This window comes from Glandiceps talaboti, chromosome 10 (genome assembly GCF_964340395.1).
Source record: "Glandiceps talaboti chromosome 10, keGlaTala1.1, whole genome shotgun sequence".
Classification (NCBI taxonomy): domain Eukaryota; kingdom Metazoa; phylum Hemichordata; class Enteropneusta; family Spengelidae; genus Glandiceps; species Glandiceps talaboti.
Window position 1 is genome coordinate 8,921,073 of NC_135558.1, and position 23,282 is coordinate 8,944,354.

Genomic DNA, 23,282 nt, shown 5'->3' on the forward strand with positions numbered 1-23,282 from the left:
AGCCAGTTACACTGAAATAACTTATGGATAGAGAACAGACCATATAACGAAAACACTGAGAAGTTCTATAGATAGTAATAGGCCAGTTACACAATTCAAAATGCAGTAGAGGGCGGCTTCGATTGTCGGAGCTCAATGGCTAATACTATAATGTCTAATGCTGGTACCAATATCTAATATTCATAATCAGCGTTGTTACATGTAATTGTTTTTGAATGTCATGACAAGTACAACGGACAAAGTATACATACATCTTTTTTTACAATTTAATATTGTAATAATTCTTTCGTTTATAAAATATATGACAGTTGGAATCATGACAAATCATAATTTGTTTCATATCTACAGGCCTCCATTGACAAAGTGAGGGCGCTGTGACTTGGTTCTCCCTATCTTAGTTGTTGAGTCCAACTAATATACATAGCAATAATGCCCTGTCAGGCGACGCCACAAATGTTGCCATTATCACAACATGACATTTGTTAGATTCTGGTTCTCTAGATTTTATCGACATTCATATTTGTAAAGACCCTGCGTGGAGCAGCGAGGATTCGTAACTCCCCAAATATTTACCAGGTAAGTACAGACGCTGCACAACAAGTGAAAAAGTAACTTTACATTTGCAGTGTACACTAAGGATTGCGGTAAACTGTAAAATTTAAGGTTGTAACAAAGCACACTTTTCTCCTGAAAAAAAAGAAGAATCATAAATATATGTATATACAAATTTAAACAGCAAGCAAAGGCCAAGTTTTGTCTTTGAACAGAAAATATAGATCATATACCCTGGTCGCTTTCTATGTAACAACAACAATGTTTATGTCATTGGCAGTGCAGTTGTGCTCGGAACATGAGTTAAATAAGTTAATATCGCAGTAATTTTCTCCTGTTTTTCATAAATCATGCTGGCGAGGAATAATTATATTATTCCCCAATAGTTGTCTTCATTCAGCCAGAAAATATTCGTGATCTAAGGAATTTGTCACTACTCATGTAGTGACTCATAATGACAAGGCACATTATTAGGTCACTCACGAGTATTTCCTTTGCTGAAGTATGTATGTATGTATGTATGTATGTATGTATGTATGTATGTATGTATGTATGTATGCATGCATGCATGCATGCATGCATGCATGCATGTATGTATGTATGTATGCATGTATGTATGTATGTATGTATGTATGTATGTATGTATGTATGCATATATGCATGCATGTATATATGTCTGTGTATGTATACGTATATATATATGTGTGTGTGTGTATGTGCGTGTGTATGTGTGTGTGTGTATGTGTGTGTGTGTATGTGTGTGTGTGTATATGTGTGTGTGTGTGCGTGTGTATGTGTGTGTGTGTGTGTCTGTTGTACATGAATGGAACAACTATCGTGGCGAAATTAACCAATTTGTCTGGATTTGTGATATGATACTGTTGGTAGAATATAAATAGTGCTAGGAGAATTTCACACATTCTATGTAATACTTTCATTTCAAAAACACTATCTTATAAAAACAATACAATCATAGTGATGTAAATATGAATACAAAATATATGTGGATGGGTGTGGTCGTAATATTTAGTTCCCCTATATATAAAAGTCAAACGGTCAAATTATCGTATCTACTACATCTACTACTGTTTACCAGGCCCCGCAGACATCACGATGTTTTTCGTTCTAACTAGATTGGAGGGAAAGGATATGATAACATCAACGAGAAAATAGACTATTTGTCCTGAGGTGGCAAGATAGATGACTCCTTTCAGTTTAATATCCTGGCAGGCCTTTGTATTCATCCTCACATCTGTCATAAAGTTGAAGGGATAAATCAGTGCTTAAAGTCGCCCGGTTTATTGTTTGTTGCTGTTGTTTTTTTCTTTCTTTCTTTTTCCTTTTTGTTTTGTTTCGTTTTTGTTGTGTTCAGACGAACTTCATTGCAGATTGTTAGTTGGCTCTTTATCTACGATTCCGAGGTAACACTTGATATATTTTGTGTTTTTATATTTTCTTACATCATAAAATCTAAGTTTTGGTTATCTCAACAAAATTTCAAAAAGGTGTAAGAAAATAAAAACCTAAAATAGATCATGAAGGCGTTTGTTATATGATCGTAAAATATGTGCACGTCAATGAAGTAAACTCGGATTACAACTATCTAGTCGAGTCCTTGTCGCTGACAAAATGAGTAAACACTACATACATACAAATCCATCACTGCTCAATAAACAAAAAAATAGCATCAACTAGTTATAATATAAGACGAGTTTTCTTTTTGAATGCTCACTTAAACACAACATACACATAAAAATCCATCACTGCTCAATAACCAAAAAAATGCATCGACTAGTTATAATATAAGACGAGTTTTCTTTTTGAATGCTCACTTTATCAAAGTCGCAGGGAAAAATTATTTCCACAGTGGCATTTCGACATCCAAATCAACAGTCTTTGGTAAATCTTATTTCAAGTAAATTACATGTAACCTTTCAGAATTTGTCTGCTAAGCATTTGTATTGAGGAAGGAGGCTGTCTCAGTGAGCTGTAATGGCTTTGAGTGGCCGATTTATTCATTTATTTGATATGTGTCATTTTATTTGCTATAGGCCGATGACCAAAGGCAATAAATCATATAATTATAATAAACGAAACTAATTGAAATGAGATTTTAAAAAATAATTGTAGCAATATTTAACATTAGAATAATGATAATAATAATAGTAATTTACAGAAATTCATGCATGTGTTTCTCACTCATTTTGATTGAAAGTACGCTTTTACATAATTTGTTGTTAAACGAGTATGCATTTACAGTATGTTGAATGTTTCTTGCAAAAAAAATCTGATTTCCTTTAACACATAAGACGCACATCACACAACACAAAAAAAAAAATCCAAAATATATCTATGATTGTTCCAGCCATGCTTTCATAAACCATTTAAATGTATCTTAGAACTGTTTAACAGTTTTAGATATTATCTGCCTGTTCATTAGCAATTTTTCTATTACTGCATTTATTAATTACAACTAAGACAACTTTTTAATTGGAGTTACGCAACAAAAATAACAAAAATATAAGGAATTGAAAATTTATTAACATGGAATAATTCTAATGATCTTCTAAAATCCATAAAACTTTGATAGTCGTGAACATTCGTTGATGACGTCATTTAGACAATACCGTAATAACTGGCGACAGATGCATTTTAAAACCATTTCAGCATACCGTTCACAACAAACAAACAGAACGGCCGATAGGCAATTATTCCGGGTCAATTGAATGGTAAGAATGTAGGATGCAATCTGTCACATTTTTGTTATTATCACTATATCAAAATATGTATATATGTATAACATTAGTATGATTCCATGCCTCTAGGCTATGCTAAGGCAGCCAATATACAAACACATTTATCAATTATTTTCAAAGTGCTGGAAAAAATACATATTTGGGGACGTTGCTCTTTGGGTGTATTTGGAGAGTAAATTTGAATGTGATATATCTTTAGTGTGCATTTAAACGAAGAGCCAGTGTAGTGAGTATATGGGAAAGGTAGAATTCAGTCTCACTTAGTTATTGGTATACTTTGGTGTAGTAGATAACGAGGTTTTTGAAAACACATTGATCAACATGTGGTCTAAAATTGCCGTGGTAATTTATTTTCGTTGCTTTTATAGCTTGAATCAATCAATCTTTGTCACTTATGGGTGATGAGAAGTAGCTCATTTATTGCACAGCATTTTATGATAGTATTTCATATTGTTATTCGCCAAAACTATGTCAAGTAGCGGGGTCACTGGTCATAGAGATAACACATTCTGGGTCTCTCTCCACAGGATGTCAAAATTTGGAGTTTTACATCACTTTGAATATTAAGGTAATTTTCTATTAATCAACGAAAAACCTGCTTTACTCTGGGTGCTCAGTCGTCAGAATTTTTCAAGCCACGTGACACAACATCGTTTGACAACACCTTTTATACACGTCATGTGGAACAATATTGCTGCCTTGTGTAAATTCTCTTTCCCCCCCCCCCCACCTTAAAATTGAAGTAAAGTAGTTTGTTTCAAAGTGCTTCCCACGATACCATGGTTTGCCCAGAACAATATAAACAGCTGTTGTGAATAAATAGCCTGAATCTGAGTGTACACAAACAATTCGTTTTCATACGTGTCGTTGTGTTGTGTTGTGTTGTGTTGTGTTGTGTTGTGTTGTGTTGTGTTGTGGTATTCAAACGAGTAAACGAGTTGTTGGTCTGCTACTTTACAGACAAGAGCTGACAGACAACTCTACAATAAAGGGCAGTCGCACTGACTTTGCTTCTACCACAGACAAGTCTGCTTCTACAGAAAGACGTATACAGGTACGAAAATGAATCAATGTTGATTGTGGACTCATTTTTTTAAGAACAAGACTGGGCATGTATTATCATCAACTTTACTAGTTAAATTATTTTCAAATGAGTTGTACATATAGTTCTACGATTGTAATATTACATTACCAGATTGGAGGGTAGTTACAATATATGGCCTACCCATTAGTACACCTCACGCTGCCGAAAATATCGATACTCACGAGTGTCATCTCTCTCTCTCTCTCTCTCTCTCTCTCTCTCTCTCTCTCTCTCTCTCTCTCTCTCTCTCTCTCTCTCTCTCTCTCTCTCTCTCTCTCTCTCTCTCTCTCTCTCTCTCTCTCAGGAAAATGGTGGCTGTCGTCAGGTGTGATCTGCTTATACCACTTGTATGGTCTCTCGGCTTGATAAGTGGTGTCGCTTGCTACAATGCTGAAATGGAGTACACAAGGGTAAAGTATTACACGTTGGATTTTTTTCAATAAATGTGATTTGAACATAGGTTTAAGATGTATAGTTCTATAAGTTTAATCTTGTTATAGCTTCTATTCCCTTTAAAAGACGTGTTGACGGAAACACCATCATTTATTTGCCCTTGTCTTTTTTTTATAATGTAAAGTCACATCTGAAATATCACGTCGTTTAATTCGAATTTTCGAAATGTGATATGAACACAATGCTGTATAATTTTGAACTTGTATGCATTCAATTCGAATTCTGATATATACAAGAACTTTGTCAAACTCAGCGTATACAGAAACAATTCACAATGGCGTCACAATGTATGTTCCAACACATGCTTGTTTAACTTATGAGCGTTCAGTTAAAAAAGATAATGTGTTCAATATTGTATGACGTCAGATATGTATTAATTTAAAAGTGACTCAGAAACTGGCAAATTATTTGAAACATACATTGGTTATTTCCATTTTAGCCAGTTTATGGGTATTTCATTTAAATTTCAACACTGTTATTCTACGTTGTGGCAAATTGTCTGTGTTGCTATGATACGTTGTTTGCCCGATAACCTTTTATTTTGCCTACTTTAAACTTAGACGTCGTAAGATGCTGTTGTATGAACTTTTATACATGTATTTTTGATTGGTTTTTTTCGATGGTGTTCAGGCGTGCAAGTGGACGGACTTGGACAAATGTACGGATATCGCATCGGGTGTGATAATGAATCCTGTGAATTGGCACTTGCCGGACACCGTACTTTGGTGCAGATTTGTACAGGTGAGCGTTCTCCGAAATTGTCGTACTGCCCAAGAGTGTAGCCATTTTGAGAGGTAAGATTTAAAGACTTAGGGGGAATACGTACTATAAAAATAAATGGATGATTCATAAAAGAGAGAATGTCATATCTCCGTTTTGTCACAGCTTTCGATTAAAAACTTGATGCAGCCTCCTAAGGTTGGTAACATTTTAAACATAAAAATATTATTCTATTAATTTACTTAAGTTATTATTGCAGGCACGGAGAGACTGTTTAGCTGCTGTAATGTGTGATAAAAATGCTGTTAATGAGACACCTTTCAATTTTACCAATCTGTTAAAACACCAAGTAAGGACATATCTGATTTACGAAAGCCTTGGTTTTTGTGACGAAGAGGGATATACTCCTGATTCAGGTCAGTATCTTGATGCAGATAAGATATGAAAAGTGATACATGTATGAAAACCTATCAAATTGTGTATGTGGTCATCGTCAGGTGTAAAACCGACGTTTTAGATGTAAAAAAAACTGCGTCGTAGCCTTATGAGCTAAGTATTAATCATGTGCCAATGTTGTTCGCCCAACATGCCAAGTCTCATGCAATAGACTTCCAGCTTTGCAAATTCAAATATCCTCAGAAACGCTCTGAATATGGCTATTATATAAACTAAAACACATCACTTTATATTTGTAAACGTTTTCCTTTTATAGATGATTTGGAGCCTTGCCATTTAACATCTATACGAAGACAGTGTCTTGAGAAAGCTTCGCTATATATCAAATCTCCTGGCGCCGTTGCCTGTCAGGGCGTTTTAAAAGTGTTATTCTGTATCGAACATTCACAGCAGCAGTGCGGCGTTGAAAACCTACCGTCACCCACGAACACTAACATCCATCGAATGTACGACGAGGGACACTGTCCGTTCATACCATTCATTGAATTTGAACATATCGCCGACGAATGGCGTAGGAAATACCCAAATAGATTTTGCAGTAACTGTTTGTAGAGATATTAAATATGATCGTACTCAAACTATGTGTCCGAAATATTTGTATTTATAAAACTAGAAGGATAGAGAGAGGGAGAGAAAGATTGAGAGGGGACAGACAGACAGACAGACAGACAGACAGACAGGCAGACAGACATTTTTCGATAGATATTTATTATAGCGTCATCATACCTTCCTCAACTTATAATAACCAATGATACCGTTCATCAATACAATACAAGGACCAAATTCCATATTCCGAAAGGCTACTCCCGCTCCTTCTTTATAGTTGTCTGAGTTCAGATACAGGGCATCCATCATTGCAAACAGTTCATCAATTTTAAATTAATGACTTCTGCATTCTGTCACGTATATTTGTATTTTAAATTATTTCTTTGTATTTGTTATATTTTGCAATTGTATGAAAACCCATATAATAAATGCATTGCCGTTTACAATATATATATATATATATATATATATATATACATGTATATATATATATTTGTGTGTGTGCGTGCGTGCGTGCGTGCGCGTGTGTGTGTGTGCATGTATGTGTATGTGTATATATATGTACATATGTGTGTGTGTGTGTGTGTGTGTGTGTGTGTGTGTGTGTGTGTGTGTGACACACTGTACATGACTGTGATGTGACCTGTAAATATATGCCATACCAACTACAGGTGTTCAGCCTATCTTGTATTTGTTTTGTGAGGGAGCAGGTCGTGGAAATATTTCCACTCAGTCGACATGGGGAGTCGGCGTTTTTGCGTATAGTGTAGTTAATGTATAGTACCACGTTTGTAGGCAATTTCTATTGCGGAAACATAGGACGATTTCTTTTCGATGCCGATCAGACAAGCACTAAGTAGTTGCTTAATACAGTGTCCACATGATGTCGCTGTGCTTTTATTAATGATAGAATGGCACTTTCAACCCATTAATATAAAATAATGTTTTCAACAAGGAACGTATGCGCTACCCTGTTTACTGGCAACGCCCACATTTTTGTTTTGAGTGGCTTTATTTTTTTCTGTTCTCCTAAACTGCTGACCCAATATTTCTTGAATTTGACCCAAATGATAACGCCCTCTATCAGTGGATAGGAAAATGCAGAACGTCGCAGCGACGCAACAAATGCGTACCGAGGCGAATTTTTTTTTTCTGAATGTTTAGAACTTTGATACGTCTAATGGTTTATAATATCCTTCCGTCTTCAATTCCAAATTCGGACCGATAATTAAAAAATAGAACCAACTTGTACGTACGGACAGAACGCCGATTGATTGAAGATGTAGAAAGATTCTTAAGTTAAAATCATCGGTAGTAACAAAGTATATAGACGGGTTTTGCGTTGAGACTTACAAATTCTCATTATTTTCCTGAAAGAGAGTTCTGATCGATCATCGTCGTCGTCATCATCATCATCATCATCATCATCATCATCATCATCATCATCATCATCATCCCCACCATTACCATCGATACTAACTTCACCATCGTAGGTATTCTACCATTGTGATCTACACAAAGATAAATACAAAATAAAAAGACGTACATAGCTACTGGAATGGTGTTGTGGTACGGAGATATCTAACTTCTGGTATCACGTGATCCAAAACTTTAAAAGTACAATGTTATCTTTAAGTCACCATAGCAACCGAATGATATGACATGGACTTAGGTCACTGTTCACCAATTGTAAACAATTCGAACAGCGCGTAAAGGTTCGCCATCGAAACGGATCCATATGTCAAAATCAAACTAAAAACCATGGTATCTCGTCTAACGTTAACACTTCTAGCTATACTTTGCTGCTATGCTATTGCTGACGATGCATTTCAAGCGCCGAGGTTTGTCTTGAACCTTGACCTGCCGCCAGAAGAAAGGTGGCTTGATATCGCTAGTTACTGGGGTAAAGATGAAATACAGGACTACATGAAACAAATAATAGCGTGAGTATGTAGTTTCAGTCGATGATCCATTCAAATGGTGTGGCCACGGTTTACCGGTCACAGACTTTATGTATTGATGATTCCATTGTTTTGTTTGTGTTTTGATGTATATAGTTCTTAAAGGTTAAACAAGGATAATTACATTAATAAAACTTGTGCAATTCCGTGTCATTTAACTGTTTGTGAACTTAGCATACACAACGAAAAGGATGTTTGTTTGTTTTTCTGTTTTTTTTTTCTGTTTTCGATATTGTTTCTGCTTCTGTTACAGTTCTGTTGTTTTACATGTGGTGATGGTGTTAATGGCAGCAGTGGCGAGGGCGGCAGTGGTGGTGGTGGTAGTGTTGGTGGTGGTGTTGGTGGTGGTGGTGGTGTTGATGGTGTTAATGGCAGCAGCAGTGGTGGTGGTGGTGGTGGTGGTGGTGGTGGTGGTGGTGGTGGTGGTGGTGGCGGTGGTGGTGGTGGTGGTGGTGGTGGTGGTGGTGGTGGTGGTGGTGGTGGTGGTGGTGGTGGTGACGGCGGCGGCGGCGGCGGTGGCACTTACTGGTGAAGATGTTTTGGAAAATCCACGTATTCTAACTTTTTTGTTAGGAATATTCGCCATTGACAATGTTTATGAATAACACATGAATGTAATTACTTATTTATTTATTTATTTATTTGATATTTCAGGAGATTTGTACCAGAATCACTGGTACCAGCCATAGATTTTATCGCTGCTGACATCGGAACATACTTACCTAGTCCTTACAAAGAAGAAATTATAAGCTTGGCTGAATATGCTGAGATAAATATTGGCGATATGGTAGCTCTAAATATTGTCTACGATGTTACAGCGTAAGTGGAACCCTCGTGTCTACATTTTATTAAGGAAAATTGAAATTGCTGAAAGGAACTGTTTGTGTTGGTATATGTATTGACGTAACGAGTGTCATATTTTCATTTCATGTGATCTAAAATATATTTTTGAAATAAATGAGCAGTATTATCAGATTGACCAGGACTATGAATAGCTATAAGTGATCAAGAAACAACGTTTAACGAGAGGCAAATCGCATCATTATATCTCATCGAGATCTCAGCACAAAATGATATTTGATACTCAGTATTGGCTGGTTACATAAGACTAATTTTGTTCCCCGATCAGACAAACCAACAATATAATCACTAAAACTGATTAAAATGACAATAGTCCAATTAATTAGAAGTCGATTTTATCCACAAGTTATACAGTAGCATGTTGAAATCATGATCTTGTTGGGTCGCTGATTTTAGAGTGCGGACCCAAATATCATTTTGATTGGATTCGTTTTACCATACTATGTGTACTGCTACACAAAAATGTTCAACCATGGATGATTCAATTTTAAATGATGTTACAACAAAACAATCTCAGTAAACGGCCCAGTTGCAATTAGAGCAGCTTTATTACAAATACACATTTATAAAAACTTTTTAAAACTTGTTAGATTTTACATGTACATGTATCTCTATACCTGCTAATCAAGATATTTTGTCTTCATGATGAAATTGTTTCTTCCATTCATGATAGATTCTGTACCAGCATCGTTGCCCAGGATACAAACGGTATAATCTGGCATGGTCGTAACCTTGACTACCCATTTGGCGATATCTTAAGGAACCTCACCCTGATTTTTGATGCACAAAAGAATGGAGAGGTATGGTTGAAATGAAAAAAAAATACTTTAAACTCAAATGCTTTTAACATGCATTAGAAGAAGTAACTATTTTTAATATTCAAAAACTCCATGCCTCGGCTTTATATGGAATACAAGTACAAATATTCCTCACGAACTGTGTTACTTTAAACATATTGTGTAGAATCTTTACCTTCCAACTGTGTGTACTCTAACTGTCATCACAAAACGTTTTTTCATCATGTGATTTTGCTTGAAATTATGCTTTTAAAAATCTGCATATATTATCGTTGTTTTTAGTGTATAAACATTATGCTATTTTATATGCCCCTCCTGAAAATTTGTCTGTGTAGGTTAAAGATGAAAAGAGTGGTTAAACCTTTCCATTTACAGAAAGAGAAATTGGTACCTGAAATTTTCGATTACACACTTCACTCTTTTTTTAACAGGATGATGATCATGCAACGATTCAAATCCCCACTCAAACAAAAACCTTACCAATATGATAAAATTCTAAATATATATCTGGATGTCAATGCAATGAGTCTTGTTATTGTTTTAACTATTGTGCTCACCTGATGATCTCTCTAAATGGTGTGAAAGTTAATCAAATATTTTGAAACGTTTGAGTTGAGTTAAATTGAGATCAAACAGTTTTTATTTGTTTAGACCATATACACAGCTACATCGTTCATTGGTTATACTGGAGTCCTTACTGGAATGAAGCCTCACCATTACACTGCATCGATTGACCAGCGAGGTTAGTGTTTTTAGACTGTCAGCTTATTTATGATAATTTGAGAGCAACTTACAGATATGAAGGACACAGCTTTCTACCATTATAATGAACAAATGTTATTTGCTGTAACTTTGCAACAAAACTAGCGGTCATGAAATTATGTCCTGTTGGAAACAACTTCACATCGTTATACATAACATAATGTCGCCATAAAATGCATGTGCACATAAAAATGGAAATTCTGTCGCAGAAGGAAACTATTTCGCATGACAACAATTACTTTTACCACGCCTTGAAATCTTGGGTTGGTCATATCTGTATTTTTGTGTGTCCACAGATACAGGATCCATACTAGGAAACTTGGTAGAAGTCGTGAATGCCCTAATAAAGCATAAATCTAACTTTGTCAGTTTTCTACTACGAGACGTAAGGATGGGTAATCTTATTTGCGTCTTTTGATGTTGTTATTTTTTATTGTGGAGAATTGTTTATAAAACCGGAAGTACGACAACTTCGTCCGCCATTACGCTAACCCTGAACCGGAACCAGTACGCGCGCGAGGGGTGATGGGTAATTGTGAAAAACGAGAATTGTAACCTGTGTGGGTGTTCTTACTTTATGGTCTATAGCATTACGTGCTACGATAAATAATTTTTGCCGCTTTTTTGTCCTTTGATGACAAGGTTATGTACCGCACGAAGAATCGTTCATATGCATAATGATATAGGCAGAGCAATATTCCAAATTTCTCACTTTCATACATTTATACTACATTCCAAGTAAATCTTAACTTTTTCCCCCAACCCCACCTCCATTATATGTATGATAGATTTTTCTATGCGGAAATGTTCCTCTACGGTTCCTCGTTGTTTGTACTTTCTGATCCACGATGATTTATCCTTTGTTCATTTTCCAGACGTTGACATCAGTAACATACTTTGACGATGCTGTGGAAAAATTGGCCTATACTGAAATCGTCGCACCTGTCTATTACATTGTAGGAGGTATTGGTCCCAATGAGGGCGCTGTCATTACTCGCAACAGAAAAACTGCTGAAGATGTGTGGTTCATTGATATGGATCAGGATAGGTATGTAACGGTGTTTTCACACTCTCCAAATTCTGATCATCATTGTGTCAGACGATATCTCACTTTAGTAATTCATTGAACCGAGTAGACAAACAGAGCTGAAAATATAACGTTTTGGCCACTGCAGGAGGAGATGTAATCCATTCTCAATTTATTCGTGTGAATTAAAATGCGTATATTTAATTAAAAGTGTGAAAATTAATTAAACCACTGTTCCGTCCACTCTTTGTTCTGGTCTACATCGATTTGATTAAAAGTTTAATTTAATTAACTACGGGTTGTTTCATCTACTATTTGTTCTTATAAATTAAAACGCCAATTTCATGAAAACTGCAATTAATTAAACTACTGGCCCCTGCAATAAATTGAAGAAAATTTTCTTTTAAATTGTAAACATTCTGACGTGCACAACTTGGAGATTAGCTTCTCGACTTAAAAAACCTTTATTTCAAATCCTAGGTGGTTTTTAGTTGAGACTAACTTCGACCATTGGGAACCACCACCTCCACATGGCAACCGAAGGTAAGCTGTATGACGAGTGCAGAGTTTGATTTCGTTTATTCTGTATGGCGACAGCTAGGTAATTAAAAAAAATCGGAAAGTTGTATATTTCCAAACCAATATTTTAATCACAAGTACAGACAAATATGTAGTACACAGAGTATAAACGGACATGTTTGGTGCAAACAATTTACACCTGTTATAGTAACTGTATATTTCGCATTCATTGTTTAAACCCAATTCAATAAATCGTTCTCTATTTTGTCATTTTAATTAGAATCCCTGCAATCAACGCAATGAAGAAGGTTGGCCAAGATAATATTAATAACAAGACAATGTTTGATGTTATGTCGGTTCACCCTGTACTGAATACGTAAGTTGGTTTTCTCATCAGTTCTTTGTATGTGAGGAATGAATGTTGACAATGTAGTGTGAATTGTGTGTTATCATCGTTGTTTACGACTTACAATCTGATATAAACATTGGGGCTGGGTTTGAGTGGGGTGAGCAAAATCACACAGGAGAACAACCGAGTGTCTGTTCAACCTTTCCTTTTCAATTTGTAACACTGGGTGATATTTGATTTTTTTTTAACGAAAACTCACTTCGTCAAATTCTGAGGTTTGGGGAGAAGGGTAGCAATTCTGAGGTTTGGGGAGAAGGGTAGCAAAAGCGCTGAGGACAAAATGTTTAAGGTTTCTTCCACATGACGACATAGCTTGTTGGACTTTATTTACAAAAACATTTGCCCTTTTCGCACATTTGTTGGTGACTTTGATTAGCCTTGACACTTTTTTAAATCAGCGATAAATATGTATTTATTTCGTAGGTACACAGCGTACACGGCCGTTATGTCTGCAAGTCGCCCAACTACCTACAATACATGGTCTAGGTTCGTAGATGAAGAGGAGGAAGATTTTATAGATACAGTTAGCAATTTGGCAATCAACCTCTGGCAGGTCATCAGGCGAACTGTGTTGTCATTCTTCTACGGCCTTTTTGACTAGATTCAAATTTAGCATACAGCGCAATTACAATTTTATACCCATGTGTCTATCATTATCATTATTCCATCCACTTGGCTATTACGTCACGACCAATGTTATATCCATAGCTGATGCAAAATTTGGGGCTAATTTGGCACAATTATTCGACGTGTGGTTTTCAAATTTGAGGATGACTTAATACAGGGAGCAGGAGACTTTTTGACTATTATACGTTCAATAAACATAAATGCAGATTCATATACAAGACCATTTATCCTCCCACTACAATCATTGTCTTTGCCGTGAGAAGGGTTAGCCTTATATCGTGTGCTGCATTCTACGACGGTGTTATGGGTATGTCCATTGGCATCATGATCAACAATAAAATATTTGGCGAACAAATACCCTGAAAGTTGAGACAGATTATACTTGTTATTGTATTGTAAGACGGTGTGTGAGTGTATGTGTGTGTAACCTCGACTCTAAGTCTTCACGTACCTGAATTTGTCAGTCATGAGAAGAACTTATCATATATCGGAATATGAGTAGTGTAGACTTGAGTTTTGATCGTGAATGTATAACATATACTCTACGGCGTCGGTTGATAGAGTCACGATGGTCAAATTGTTAGAGTGGCCGGCTTGGAGTTTGCAGGTTACAGGTTCGAGCTCATAGTTGCCATTTGTTTCTGAAAAGTCCCTGGGCAGGATTTGAACCCCGTCTGTGCGCCTCAGTCAACCCAGCTGTATAATTTGGGACCTGGTAGGATAGAGGTTGCAATATGAATGCTTTAATCCCATGCGCTTAAAGAGGCTGCAATGGATTGTATGCTCGCCAGGGAGTTAATTGAGGAAGTATAAATGGCCGATGTGTCGCTAAAAATACGTACCAGGTGATAATTGTAAAGCGCTTTGAGCTATAGATCAGTTCGTAGATGATACCACTCCAATCTTTTCAACTATGTTTGGTTGTGGCACACTTTGACAGAGATAGCCAGGTGTCATCACCTCCATCATTGTAAATAAACTGTTATCTTTCTGCTCATCATATGATGGTCACGCGATTTATATGGACTTCAGATCATCGAATTGATCATTTGGACTGGTTTTCAGTTATCACACCGTTGTATACAGTGACGATGGCGTCTGCACTGAGGCTCGTTCTCCTCGCACTCCTCGGCTGTTATGCCCTTGCCGACAAACCAATCCAAGCCCCGAGGTTCGTTTTGAACTTGGACTTGGCACCCGAAGATAGATGGTCGGATATTGGCATGCACTGGGGAAAAGAGGCTCTACAAAGGGATATTAAGAAAATCATTACGTGAGTACACACCGTTAAAAGTTTGCATGACCTTTTCATACTGAATACTATGATCACTTGCAGGGATGGTTTTCGTGGTACTCGGTTGGTGAATTTTGTATATTTTTCTAATATATTGACTGCTTCCCAAATTCAGGCCGTTAAAAATATAACAGCCGTGAAAATAATGCAAAATTTGTGTACGATGCGCCGAAATTTTGAGGCTGGATATGTATTTATCTAGGATTGGCGCCCCTTTTCAAACATTGAAGAAAAGAATTTAAACTTTTGGACCCAAGAATTGTAGAATCGTTTTATAGGTTATGATACTCTCTCAGGTGGATACCCTATGAAAACAACATTCGATAGAAATAACGCGCATACAAATTTACAACAAATGCGAACTTTGACATGCAGTGACCTCCTTCCATTAGCCAATGTTACAAGTTATCTTATCGAGACATCATTACTATCAGACACTAAATTGTGGTACTTGTAAATAAAGTCCGATTGCAGTGATTTGACCTACTTGTCTCACATTTGACCTCATTGACCAAGTTTGTTCCATAACTCCATGATGACTGGAACATAAGTTAAATCTCCTTATTCTCCTCTTTTAAAACTGAGAGCAAATTAAATTAAATCGAACTTACTCTTTACTACAAAGTCACTCCTGATATTCAAGTCTTGAAAGAATTTCCGAGGGACACAAAATTTCTGATGAAAATAACATGTCATAACATACACATGTATTATCATAACCAACTGATAATATATCTGTTTTGGTCATATTCTGCCCACTACTACATGAAATTAACAGCAGAGATATACATGTGCATTTTTTGGCTGTATTATACAGGGTTAAAAACCCAGGAAGTCACGGTGCTGCCTTCTCCAAAAATAGGCTTTCAGCTTAGCATGATATATATGTTTGTTGATAATATCGATAATTTTTCATGAACTCAATCCAACATAATTACTTACACTTTGACATGCTTTCAGGACATATATCCCAAATGCATTGGTACCAGCGTTAGATTTGATTGCCGGTAGTATCGAATCCTACTTGCCTAGTCCGTATAAGGAAGAAATAGAAGGCATGGCAAAGTTTGCTGATGTAAAGCTGGGTGAATTGGTTGGACTCAATATCTTGTACGACATCTCAGCGTAAGTTAAATGTTAATGATACCATCCTTTGCATGAGTGTGATGATGGCCTTTTATGAGTGATTAAACATGTATAGTAACCGATCGATAATGTATCAACCAAAAAAACGAAGCAAAAATTTACCTTTGAAGTTTCAAAATGAATCTATCAAATGACCGAGTAACATTTTCTAATCGATAGCGTATCATTAGATTTACCGAAATTTGGAGAGCTCTTCGTTCAGTGAACATCTTTCAGTATAAATTTTCAAAAAATTATTTGGGACGATTTTGACATCTCAATGTAAAAGCATCGCGAAGCTGATGTCAAAGAGGTAGGTCCAAGAACAAATCGCTTTTCTTTTCTTTTTATTTCTATTTCACAAAATTTAGATTCTGTACCAGTATTGTAGCCCAAGATTCTAACGGTTATATTTGGCATGGTCGTAACCTTGACTACCAGTTTGTTGACGTCCTCAGAAATATAACACTGATATACGACGCACAGAAAAATGGAGAGGTAAACTAAGATGTGTGTGTATGTATGTATGTATGTATGTATGTATGTATGTATGTATGTGTATTATATGTGTGTGTGCGTGTGTGTGTGTGTGTGTGTGTGTGTGTGTGCGCACGAAACCTTTTCTCAGAAGTCACCTCTAGTTTACTTTCTGGAGTAATGTGAATATGTTCTCTAATGACATGCAAAAGAAGGTAAGTTTTGGAATTTGATAAATTCTCCAAAAACAAACATAAAGTAAAGAAGGTCGTTCAAAAAGGGCTCTTTCCTCTATATTTGATGTGAATATAGGTCAAAGTGAACCCACAAGAAGAAGGGTGCTCTTCCATGGAAGGTTGAGTCGAGTGTCGTGAGGACAAGGTTACTATCATATGAATACTTCATATTTTTATCCCTGAAAATCGACTGATTAATTAATGGAACACTTTTTTAATACTTTCAGACCATCTATACAGCTACCACTTTCCTTGGTTATGTAGGTGTACTAACCGGAATGAGACCCCATGGATTCACCATCTCAGTGGATCAGAGAGGTAAATAACAAATTTAAAGTTTTTGTTGTCGATTTCTGAAATATATACTCTCGTTTGATCGAATAATTGCTACGAGGATACAACTGAAACTCCTCTTTACTCTCCATCGCTATAATTACAATAGTCTGTACGGTGCGCTGTGATGGGGGCGCCCTCACACATCGGTAAACCCCTGGGGAGGCCGGTGAGGGCTGCACGACACGACGCGAATTCGATGTATCTTAGTCTATCTTACTATACCAACGCCACGAACACCACCGTGACCATCAGCACAACTCCTCTTCGGGTGAGACGTATAATATTAACAGATAATACCTTCCACATTTGTACCTATTTTACATTTTTATAGATACTGGATCACTCATCGAAAACCTTGTTGAAGTCGTCAACGCTTTGCTCAGAGACAAATCTTATTTTGTCAGTTTTCTTGTCAGAGACGTAAGTAGGAAACACAAATTACAGTTGCATTACAAATTTGGTTTGTCATGCTCACAACTGGTGAGGTACACCAAAAATATTACAAATACTATCCTCGCGAGGTGAACCCGTTGAGTTTCCTATCAAAACAACAGAGCGTGTATTGCTCTTGTCTATAACTGATTTCATCAAAATTTTGGAATTTCAAACAGTTGCCATCGATTGATAATACATATTCTTCATAATACACATTATCTTTTCTCGAGTTCTTGCGGCCTTCATAAATGAAGGCAGGGTACATTATTCAAAACCTAAATTGTGTTCAGACTGTTTAATTATTTTTTTTCCAGACTTTGATGTACCAAAAATACTTTCACGATGCTGTGGAAAGTCTCGCCTACACACAAATTGTGGCGCCAGTTTATTACATAGTTGGAGGTGTTGGTCCTGGAGAGGGTGCTGTGATAACTCGCAACAGAATTACTGCCGAGGACGTTTGGTTCATTGACACGGACCAAAACAGGTAAACGTGGTTTTCTATAGAGGAAAGGTGAACAGATAAAAGAAAACATACTTACTGTGTATGTATGGTAAAATTGACAATATTTATACCAATGACAACAAGAGTTCAGGCAAATACTTTTTTTTAAATTCGACATTTGCATATTTGTCGAACCATTTGAAATATGTGAATTGTTGGTGAGTAGTTCACGCTTCTTTTCAGAAGCTTAGTTTTATTTATAAATCTTTTTTTTCAGTACCATGGTAACAATTTTAACAACGTAATACATGCATATATTAAGTAACATTGTCTTCAACATATTTACCACATTTCTTTGATTTTCTTCATTAAAATATTGTACATCCTCGTTCACAGATGGTTTTTAGTGGAGACAAACTATGATCACTGGAACCCACCACCTGCCCATGACGATCGTAGGTATGAAAACAGTTTTGTTATCCTCGCCGTGACGGTTGTCATCGTGTTCAACAACATAGTCTACCAAAACCGTTCTCCAATGATTGGTTCAACCGTCAATCAATTAATCTATCAATCAGTGAATTTATAAACGCTAATTTCTACGATGTAGAGTTCAGAGGCGCTGTACAGTTATTCAATATGAACCATAACTATGAGACAGGAATTGTTTAAATTGTATATACAAATCTTATCATCTCTAATCATCAAAGTCTGTGGTCAATCTATAGTGCATTGCCGTTTTTCCACGGTAATGCACTTTATATAGGCTAATCATGTTGTAATGTTGCAGTGTCATATTCTACTTTGAAAATATATTTTTGATTCTAAACTATTTTTTTATTATCAATTAGTCGATTAATTAATTAATGATGCGATTAATTTTATTTATTTGGTTATTTTTTATATAGTTGATAGTTCAGTTTTAACAGGGAAAGAATTGGGAAGGTATAAGACCATTATCATTTATATCACTATTAATAATTAAAACCATAAATTTGTTCATCATGACTTCAAATCACTTTTTTTTGCCTCACTCCCACAGAACTCCTGCAGTGAAAGAACTGAATGCCATTGGTCAAGACAAAGTCAATGACAAGGAGATCTTTGGTGTACTGTCAAAACCACCAAATCTGAGAACGTAAGTAATTTATGCTGAAATTACAAGAAAGGCTAAACACAATTATCATGGGATTTATCATATAACTGTAAACTAATCAAACTTACTTTTTGTAAGACGATTCACCATCCTGTCCAACAAAACTGTGAAGTTTCAATCTGCATGACTCACTTTGGGAACTGAATTCGATTGGAAATTTGAATGAATTATCAATAGAAACGTAACTTATTACAAACATCTTTCGTTCGATATATATGATACTTAAGCTTGACTTATTTACTATTTTGTATACGTTTTGTTTTATTTTATTTTATAGGAGTACCGCCTATACAGCCTCTATGTCTGCAAGCCATCCATCTATTTACAACTCCTGGTCAAGAAATTATTCCGGCCGAAATTGATCATCACATTGTATGACTGTGTTATAACATCTGACATTCAATCAAAACGTCTTCAGTTTTTGCTTGATATTTCACACAAATGACCTTCCAGTTGAACTTCATATAACTCTTCAAATCAGTACTTTTTGAATAAATTTTAATGGTAAAAAGTAGGAAGCATCTTACTCCTGATTTCAAAACAAATACAATGACATGTTTAAGATTTGATTTATATATAGCTCGCCGTCTTCTATCACCGTAATACATAGAAATAATTAGTTATGTGCATAGAAGAGCTAGAAGTATAGATCAGAACTTTTAGTATCTCGCATCTGCACTATCAGTCACAGAATTACCCTTTGCCATACTTACAAATCTAGGTTTATTTTAACAATTAAAAAAAATTAAAATATGATCGTACAAAAGAGCAGTGCACTGACCTTTGAACTTCGTTATTCCATTTGTACACAAAGGGCTGAGCAAAGAGAAATGTGCATTAGTGAAATGTTGTCGAAAGAAGTTTAAACTTGACTATTTGGTATTTTTCCATATTCATTGTATTGTGAGCGTAGTTCTTGGCATGCAATAAACGAATCTGCTATAAAAAAATGACTTATCAAAAAAGGTATAAAATGTGTCTTGGCTCTTTAAATCACATGAAAGACTTGCAATAGTAATGACATTAATGGCAAAATTGTTTGCATGTAAGGTGCCTTCCACACTAAATCACGTGATCACAGCGTTGTACATAAACCTAGCACAGCAATTATTTAATCTTTAATATGAAAGACCAGTTTTACTGATACGTTTACAATACAGTGTGATCGGGCGATGCAAATGATTTTAACCAGGATATGTCGTCATGGAACCAACAAAATGTCAACAAGTTGTTTCAACACGTAGCCATGAGTATTTCTGTTGCTAATACAGAAGGGCTCTATCACCATTGGATCTATATTGCAATGATTACGGTGCACCTAGCTATCACAATACGATGTTTGGTGCCTCAACCATTAATATTCAGGAATGCACAAAATTGTTTTGACATGTTTATGTATCAACGAACAAATCTAACAGACTGATAAGATGTGATAACACGGGTAAATTGTCCGGTGTAGAGGATACAGTTTGATATTAGTGTCACAGGCTATACATGAACCATTTATATCGATCAAAGTAATCGTGTTGTATGTCGATCGCTTGCAGTACAATGAGGAAAACTGCAACTTGAAGGTAAAACTCTAACGAGGGAAAATAAGGCTATTACTAAGTTAGGTTTATCTATCAATGACTTACGTGCCAAGATTGCTGTAACTAGACCGGCTATTTAGGCCGAACAAAAAAATGTGTGCTTACGATTACGCTCAATTTTGGAATAGGTGGGGTAGGTAGATGTATTATTTTATTTTATTATGTTTTTTTTTCTGAGGCTAGTTCAGGTTTTCCATTGTTTTCCAAATGGTCTCTGTGTTGTTTATTTTTCCTATCCTGTACAGCCATTACAGATTGGTGGAACAGTTTTATATTGTCTTTTTAAGTTGACTTCACAAAGCCTTCGATAAGACTTCACAATGTTTGCGATTTATTGTTTTTTTGTCGAATACGTAAACAAAAAGTTTAGGATCGGCAGTGAAAAGCTACGTGGGGTCGGGTAACCGGAACCAAACAATTATTTTTTAAGGCCTTAGCGAAATGTCACCACACTCTACGAGTGACTTCGGCCAGTTTAGTTTTTGGTTGATTAATATATGTCTCTCTCCAAACTCTATGATTGACCATGGTAGGCGCACTGGTGTAAACGAGTCCACGTCATTCTGCCGCGTTGTAATCTCTACAGATAGTCGTCCCAGTGTTTTAAGAGTAGCCGTTCTTTTTTTTACCCGAGTCGCTTGTTCCGGCATGCATGAATACGTAAAATGTTTGCTTCACCTTTGATAAGGCTTGTTATAATTTATTCTGTCTGTTATAAATTCAATATTTTCAAAATTAAATTAGTCTAGATCAAAATATTTCTATAGTATTTAGGACTATCTAAAGTTTAAGATGTAAGAATTATTTGCAAGCCATCAAATTACACCTCTGAGTCAGATAACTAAAGTTGTTGTACAACCAACCAATCAGGAGCGGCATACAGTTTATGCAAATCATGTGGAGGCAGTGATGAACGTCACCTGAATATATCTGTTGATAACTTAACGATATTCCACACTGTTTGTGGTTCTCATAGTTTACTTGGTGGCGACAGTCAAGTAAGGCGCAGAGTGCGTTGTCAGGATTGACAGACACTTTCCACAATTTTCTAAACCAATATTATAACGGTGAGTAGGAACAACTGTTTATCTTCTTTTGAGTGACAACGGAGCTGGAATATTTTGCAACATTTGCTTTAACATCATGCCCAGAGAGGGTATGTTAATCTCCTGTCTCCAGTACTTTGTGACTTAGTTTGGACCTGATATTCCACAACAAGTACTTCCTCCAACCTATAGCAACGGATATACAAATGTAGTAAACAACAAAGGAAGTAGCCTTTGTGCTTACTGTGCATGGTTAAAGCCGACATGTTTTCTAGAAACTAGCTTTTGTCTAATGCTGTATGAACAATAAATGGATTAATTCACTGGTGGAAAAGAAAGAGTGTTGCTGTTCTTTCATCAAATTATTTTAGTTGTCCTATAACCTATAAGTATTGTTCATGACTGTTTTACAATAATGGTGCTATGAGTCATTACATATGTGTGATAGCACATTCCAACGTCTACCGTATGTAAGATCAAAACATTCTACGATTAGGAACGCCATATTGTTAGTTTGTAATTTTATTAGTCGAATTCTGATGATATTTTGTGAACTCTGGGCACGAGTTTTTGATGTACATGAAGTTTAGTGAATAAAACAAAAAAACTAGGTGGCCAAAAATGTCAATGCCACTGTTTCCAATCATCATTGTTAAACTGCACCGAGACTTATACTTGGCTGGGTTGTATTTTGATTTTGATATTGCACGTAAAGGCTAGAATCACGATTAAAGTGGGTTTTCTCCCAAAATTTGACCGTCATTTTGGAATTACTTAAGTAAAGCCTGGTTTTACTATTGTGAATATCTCAAAGGTCTAAAAAAAAAAATCACATATCAATACTTATTTCGACCGTTTTCAAGAGACGGATACTGCCTTTGACTTCAGGACACCGAAAGGTATATAGACATTTGTGTAGATCTGTTCCTCTACCTCGATGTGGTTAATATACTCAAAACACAAATGTAAAGGAGCGTAGACAGAACTAACTCCACGTTGCTTAGCAACATGTGCAATACGAAACATAACCTTTGTCCTTTTCAATGGGATTGACTGTAGGACAGTGATAAGACACCGGTGAAAAGATAAACAACAAGGCGGAGAATCATGGAAGTTCTGAGTACCAAACCTCAGGCGACATTATGTTCTAAAATCATTACATGCGAATTTGACGATATATATTTACAAAGATAGCGTATAATGATTAGGCCAAAAAAAATATCTGGTTCTGGTCAGGGTAAAAAAAAAATTTTCCTAATTTTTTTTTGTTTGCAAATTAGTAAATACACATTTTTTGACACTTTACATACTCTGTTCTATCATATTTATCTCTTGAAAAACTTCCTTTTTCTTCCAAGCAGTTTAGACTTTGTATTTAAGCAGTCTTGGCATGTAGGGTAGATTTCAGCTGCTTGTTCTCCTGATATCAGGAATAAATAAGGAACGGGAAAGCAAATATTATCGGGGAAAAAAGGATCGACGCGAGGGTATTCAGGGCACGCGCGGGCTGACCAGAACCAGATATATATTTTGTTGGCCTTATTGGACAACGCACATTTATAGTAACCATAATTCTACTTGTTTTACATTCACGCGAAAAGCATTTTAAC

At 36.0% G+C, this 23,282-nt stretch overlaps 3 protein-coding genes across 3 annotated transcripts; all 3 read left to right on the top strand.

Annotated features, from left to right (window-relative positions):
- The first annotated feature begins 543 nt into the window (after nt 1-543).
- Nucleotides 544-6,010, top strand: LOC144441361 (uncharacterized). The gene is made up of 5 exons (XM_078130916.1): nt 544-576; nt 4,269-4,362; nt 4,697-4,802; nt 5,476-5,586; nt 5,825-6,010. The coding sequence occupies exons 3-5, from the start codon at nt 4,701-4,703 to the stop codon at nt 6,008-6,010; spliced, it is 399 nt and encodes a 132-aa protein (XP_077987042.1). The 5' UTR covers nt 544-576; nt 4,269-4,362; nt 4,697-4,700.
- Nucleotides 6,011-8,328: 2,318 nt separating this feature from the next.
- Nucleotides 8,329-13,504, top strand: LOC144441362 (N-acylethanolamine-hydrolyzing acid amidase-like). Its single transcript, XM_078130918.1, has 9 exons — nt 8,329-8,510; nt 9,183-9,347; nt 10,063-10,189; nt 10,838-10,928; nt 11,245-11,333; nt 11,824-11,996; nt 12,456-12,518; nt 12,775-12,870; nt 13,327-13,504. Exons 1-9 carry the CDS (start codon nt 8,329-8,331, stop codon nt 13,502-13,504), a joined length of 1,164 nt encoding a protein of 387 aa, XP_077987044.1.
- Nucleotides 13,505-14,621: 1,117 nt separating this feature from the next.
- LOC144441363 (N-acylethanolamine-hydrolyzing acid amidase-like) lies at nt 14,622-19,396 on the top strand. The gene is made up of 9 exons (XM_078130919.1): nt 14,622-14,803; nt 15,785-15,949; nt 16,321-16,447; nt 16,890-16,980; nt 17,330-17,418; nt 17,748-17,920; nt 18,275-18,337; nt 18,921-19,016; nt 19,312-19,396. Exons 1-9 carry the CDS (start codon nt 14,622-14,624, stop codon nt 19,394-19,396), a joined length of 1,071 nt encoding a protein of 356 aa, XP_077987045.1.
- Nucleotides 19,397-23,282: the final 3,886 nt, after the last annotated feature.

What these genes read in the sequence shown, in the direction of transcription:
- LOC144441363 (XM_078130919.1), top strand. Translation starts at nt 14,622, where the DNA reads ATGGCGTCTGCACTGAGGCTCGTTCTCCTCGCACTCCTCGGCTGTTAT. An exon ending in GATATTAAGAAAATCATTAC is followed by an intron (nt 14,804 to 15,784) that starts GTGAGTACACAC and finishes ACATGCTTTCAG; the next exon opens with GACATATATCCCAAATGCAT. An exon ending in TCAGTTTTCTTGTCAGAGAC is followed by an intron (nt 17,419 to 17,747) that starts GTAAGTAGGAAA and finishes TTTTTTTTCCAG; the next exon opens with ACTTTGATGTACCAAAAATA.
- LOC144441362 (XM_078130918.1), top strand. Translation starts at nt 8,329, where the DNA reads ATGGTATCTCGTCTAACGTTAACACTTCTAGCTATACTTTGCTGCTAT. An exon ending in TCAGTTTTCTACTACGAGAC is followed by an intron (nt 11,334 to 11,823) that starts GTAAGGATGGGT and finishes TTCATTTTCCAG; the next exon opens with ACGTTGACATCAGTAACATA. An exon ending in CCTCCACATGGCAACCGAAG is followed by an intron (nt 12,519 to 12,774) that starts GTAAGCTGTATG and finishes CATTTTAATTAG; the next exon opens with AATCCCTGCAATCAACGCAA.
- LOC144441361 (XM_078130916.1), top strand. Translation starts at nt 4,701, where the DNA reads ATGGTGGCTGTCGTCAGGTGTGATCTGCTTATACCACTTGTATGGTCT. An exon ending in CTGAAATGGAGTACACAAGG is followed by an intron (nt 4,803 to 5,475) that starts GTAAAGTATTAC and finishes GATGGTGTTCAG; the next exon opens with GCGTGCAAGTGGACGGACTT. An exon ending in TTTGGTGCAGATTTGTACAG is followed by an intron (nt 5,587 to 5,824) that starts GTGAGCGTTCTC and finishes TTATTATTGCAG; the next exon opens with GCACGGAGAGACTGTTTAGC.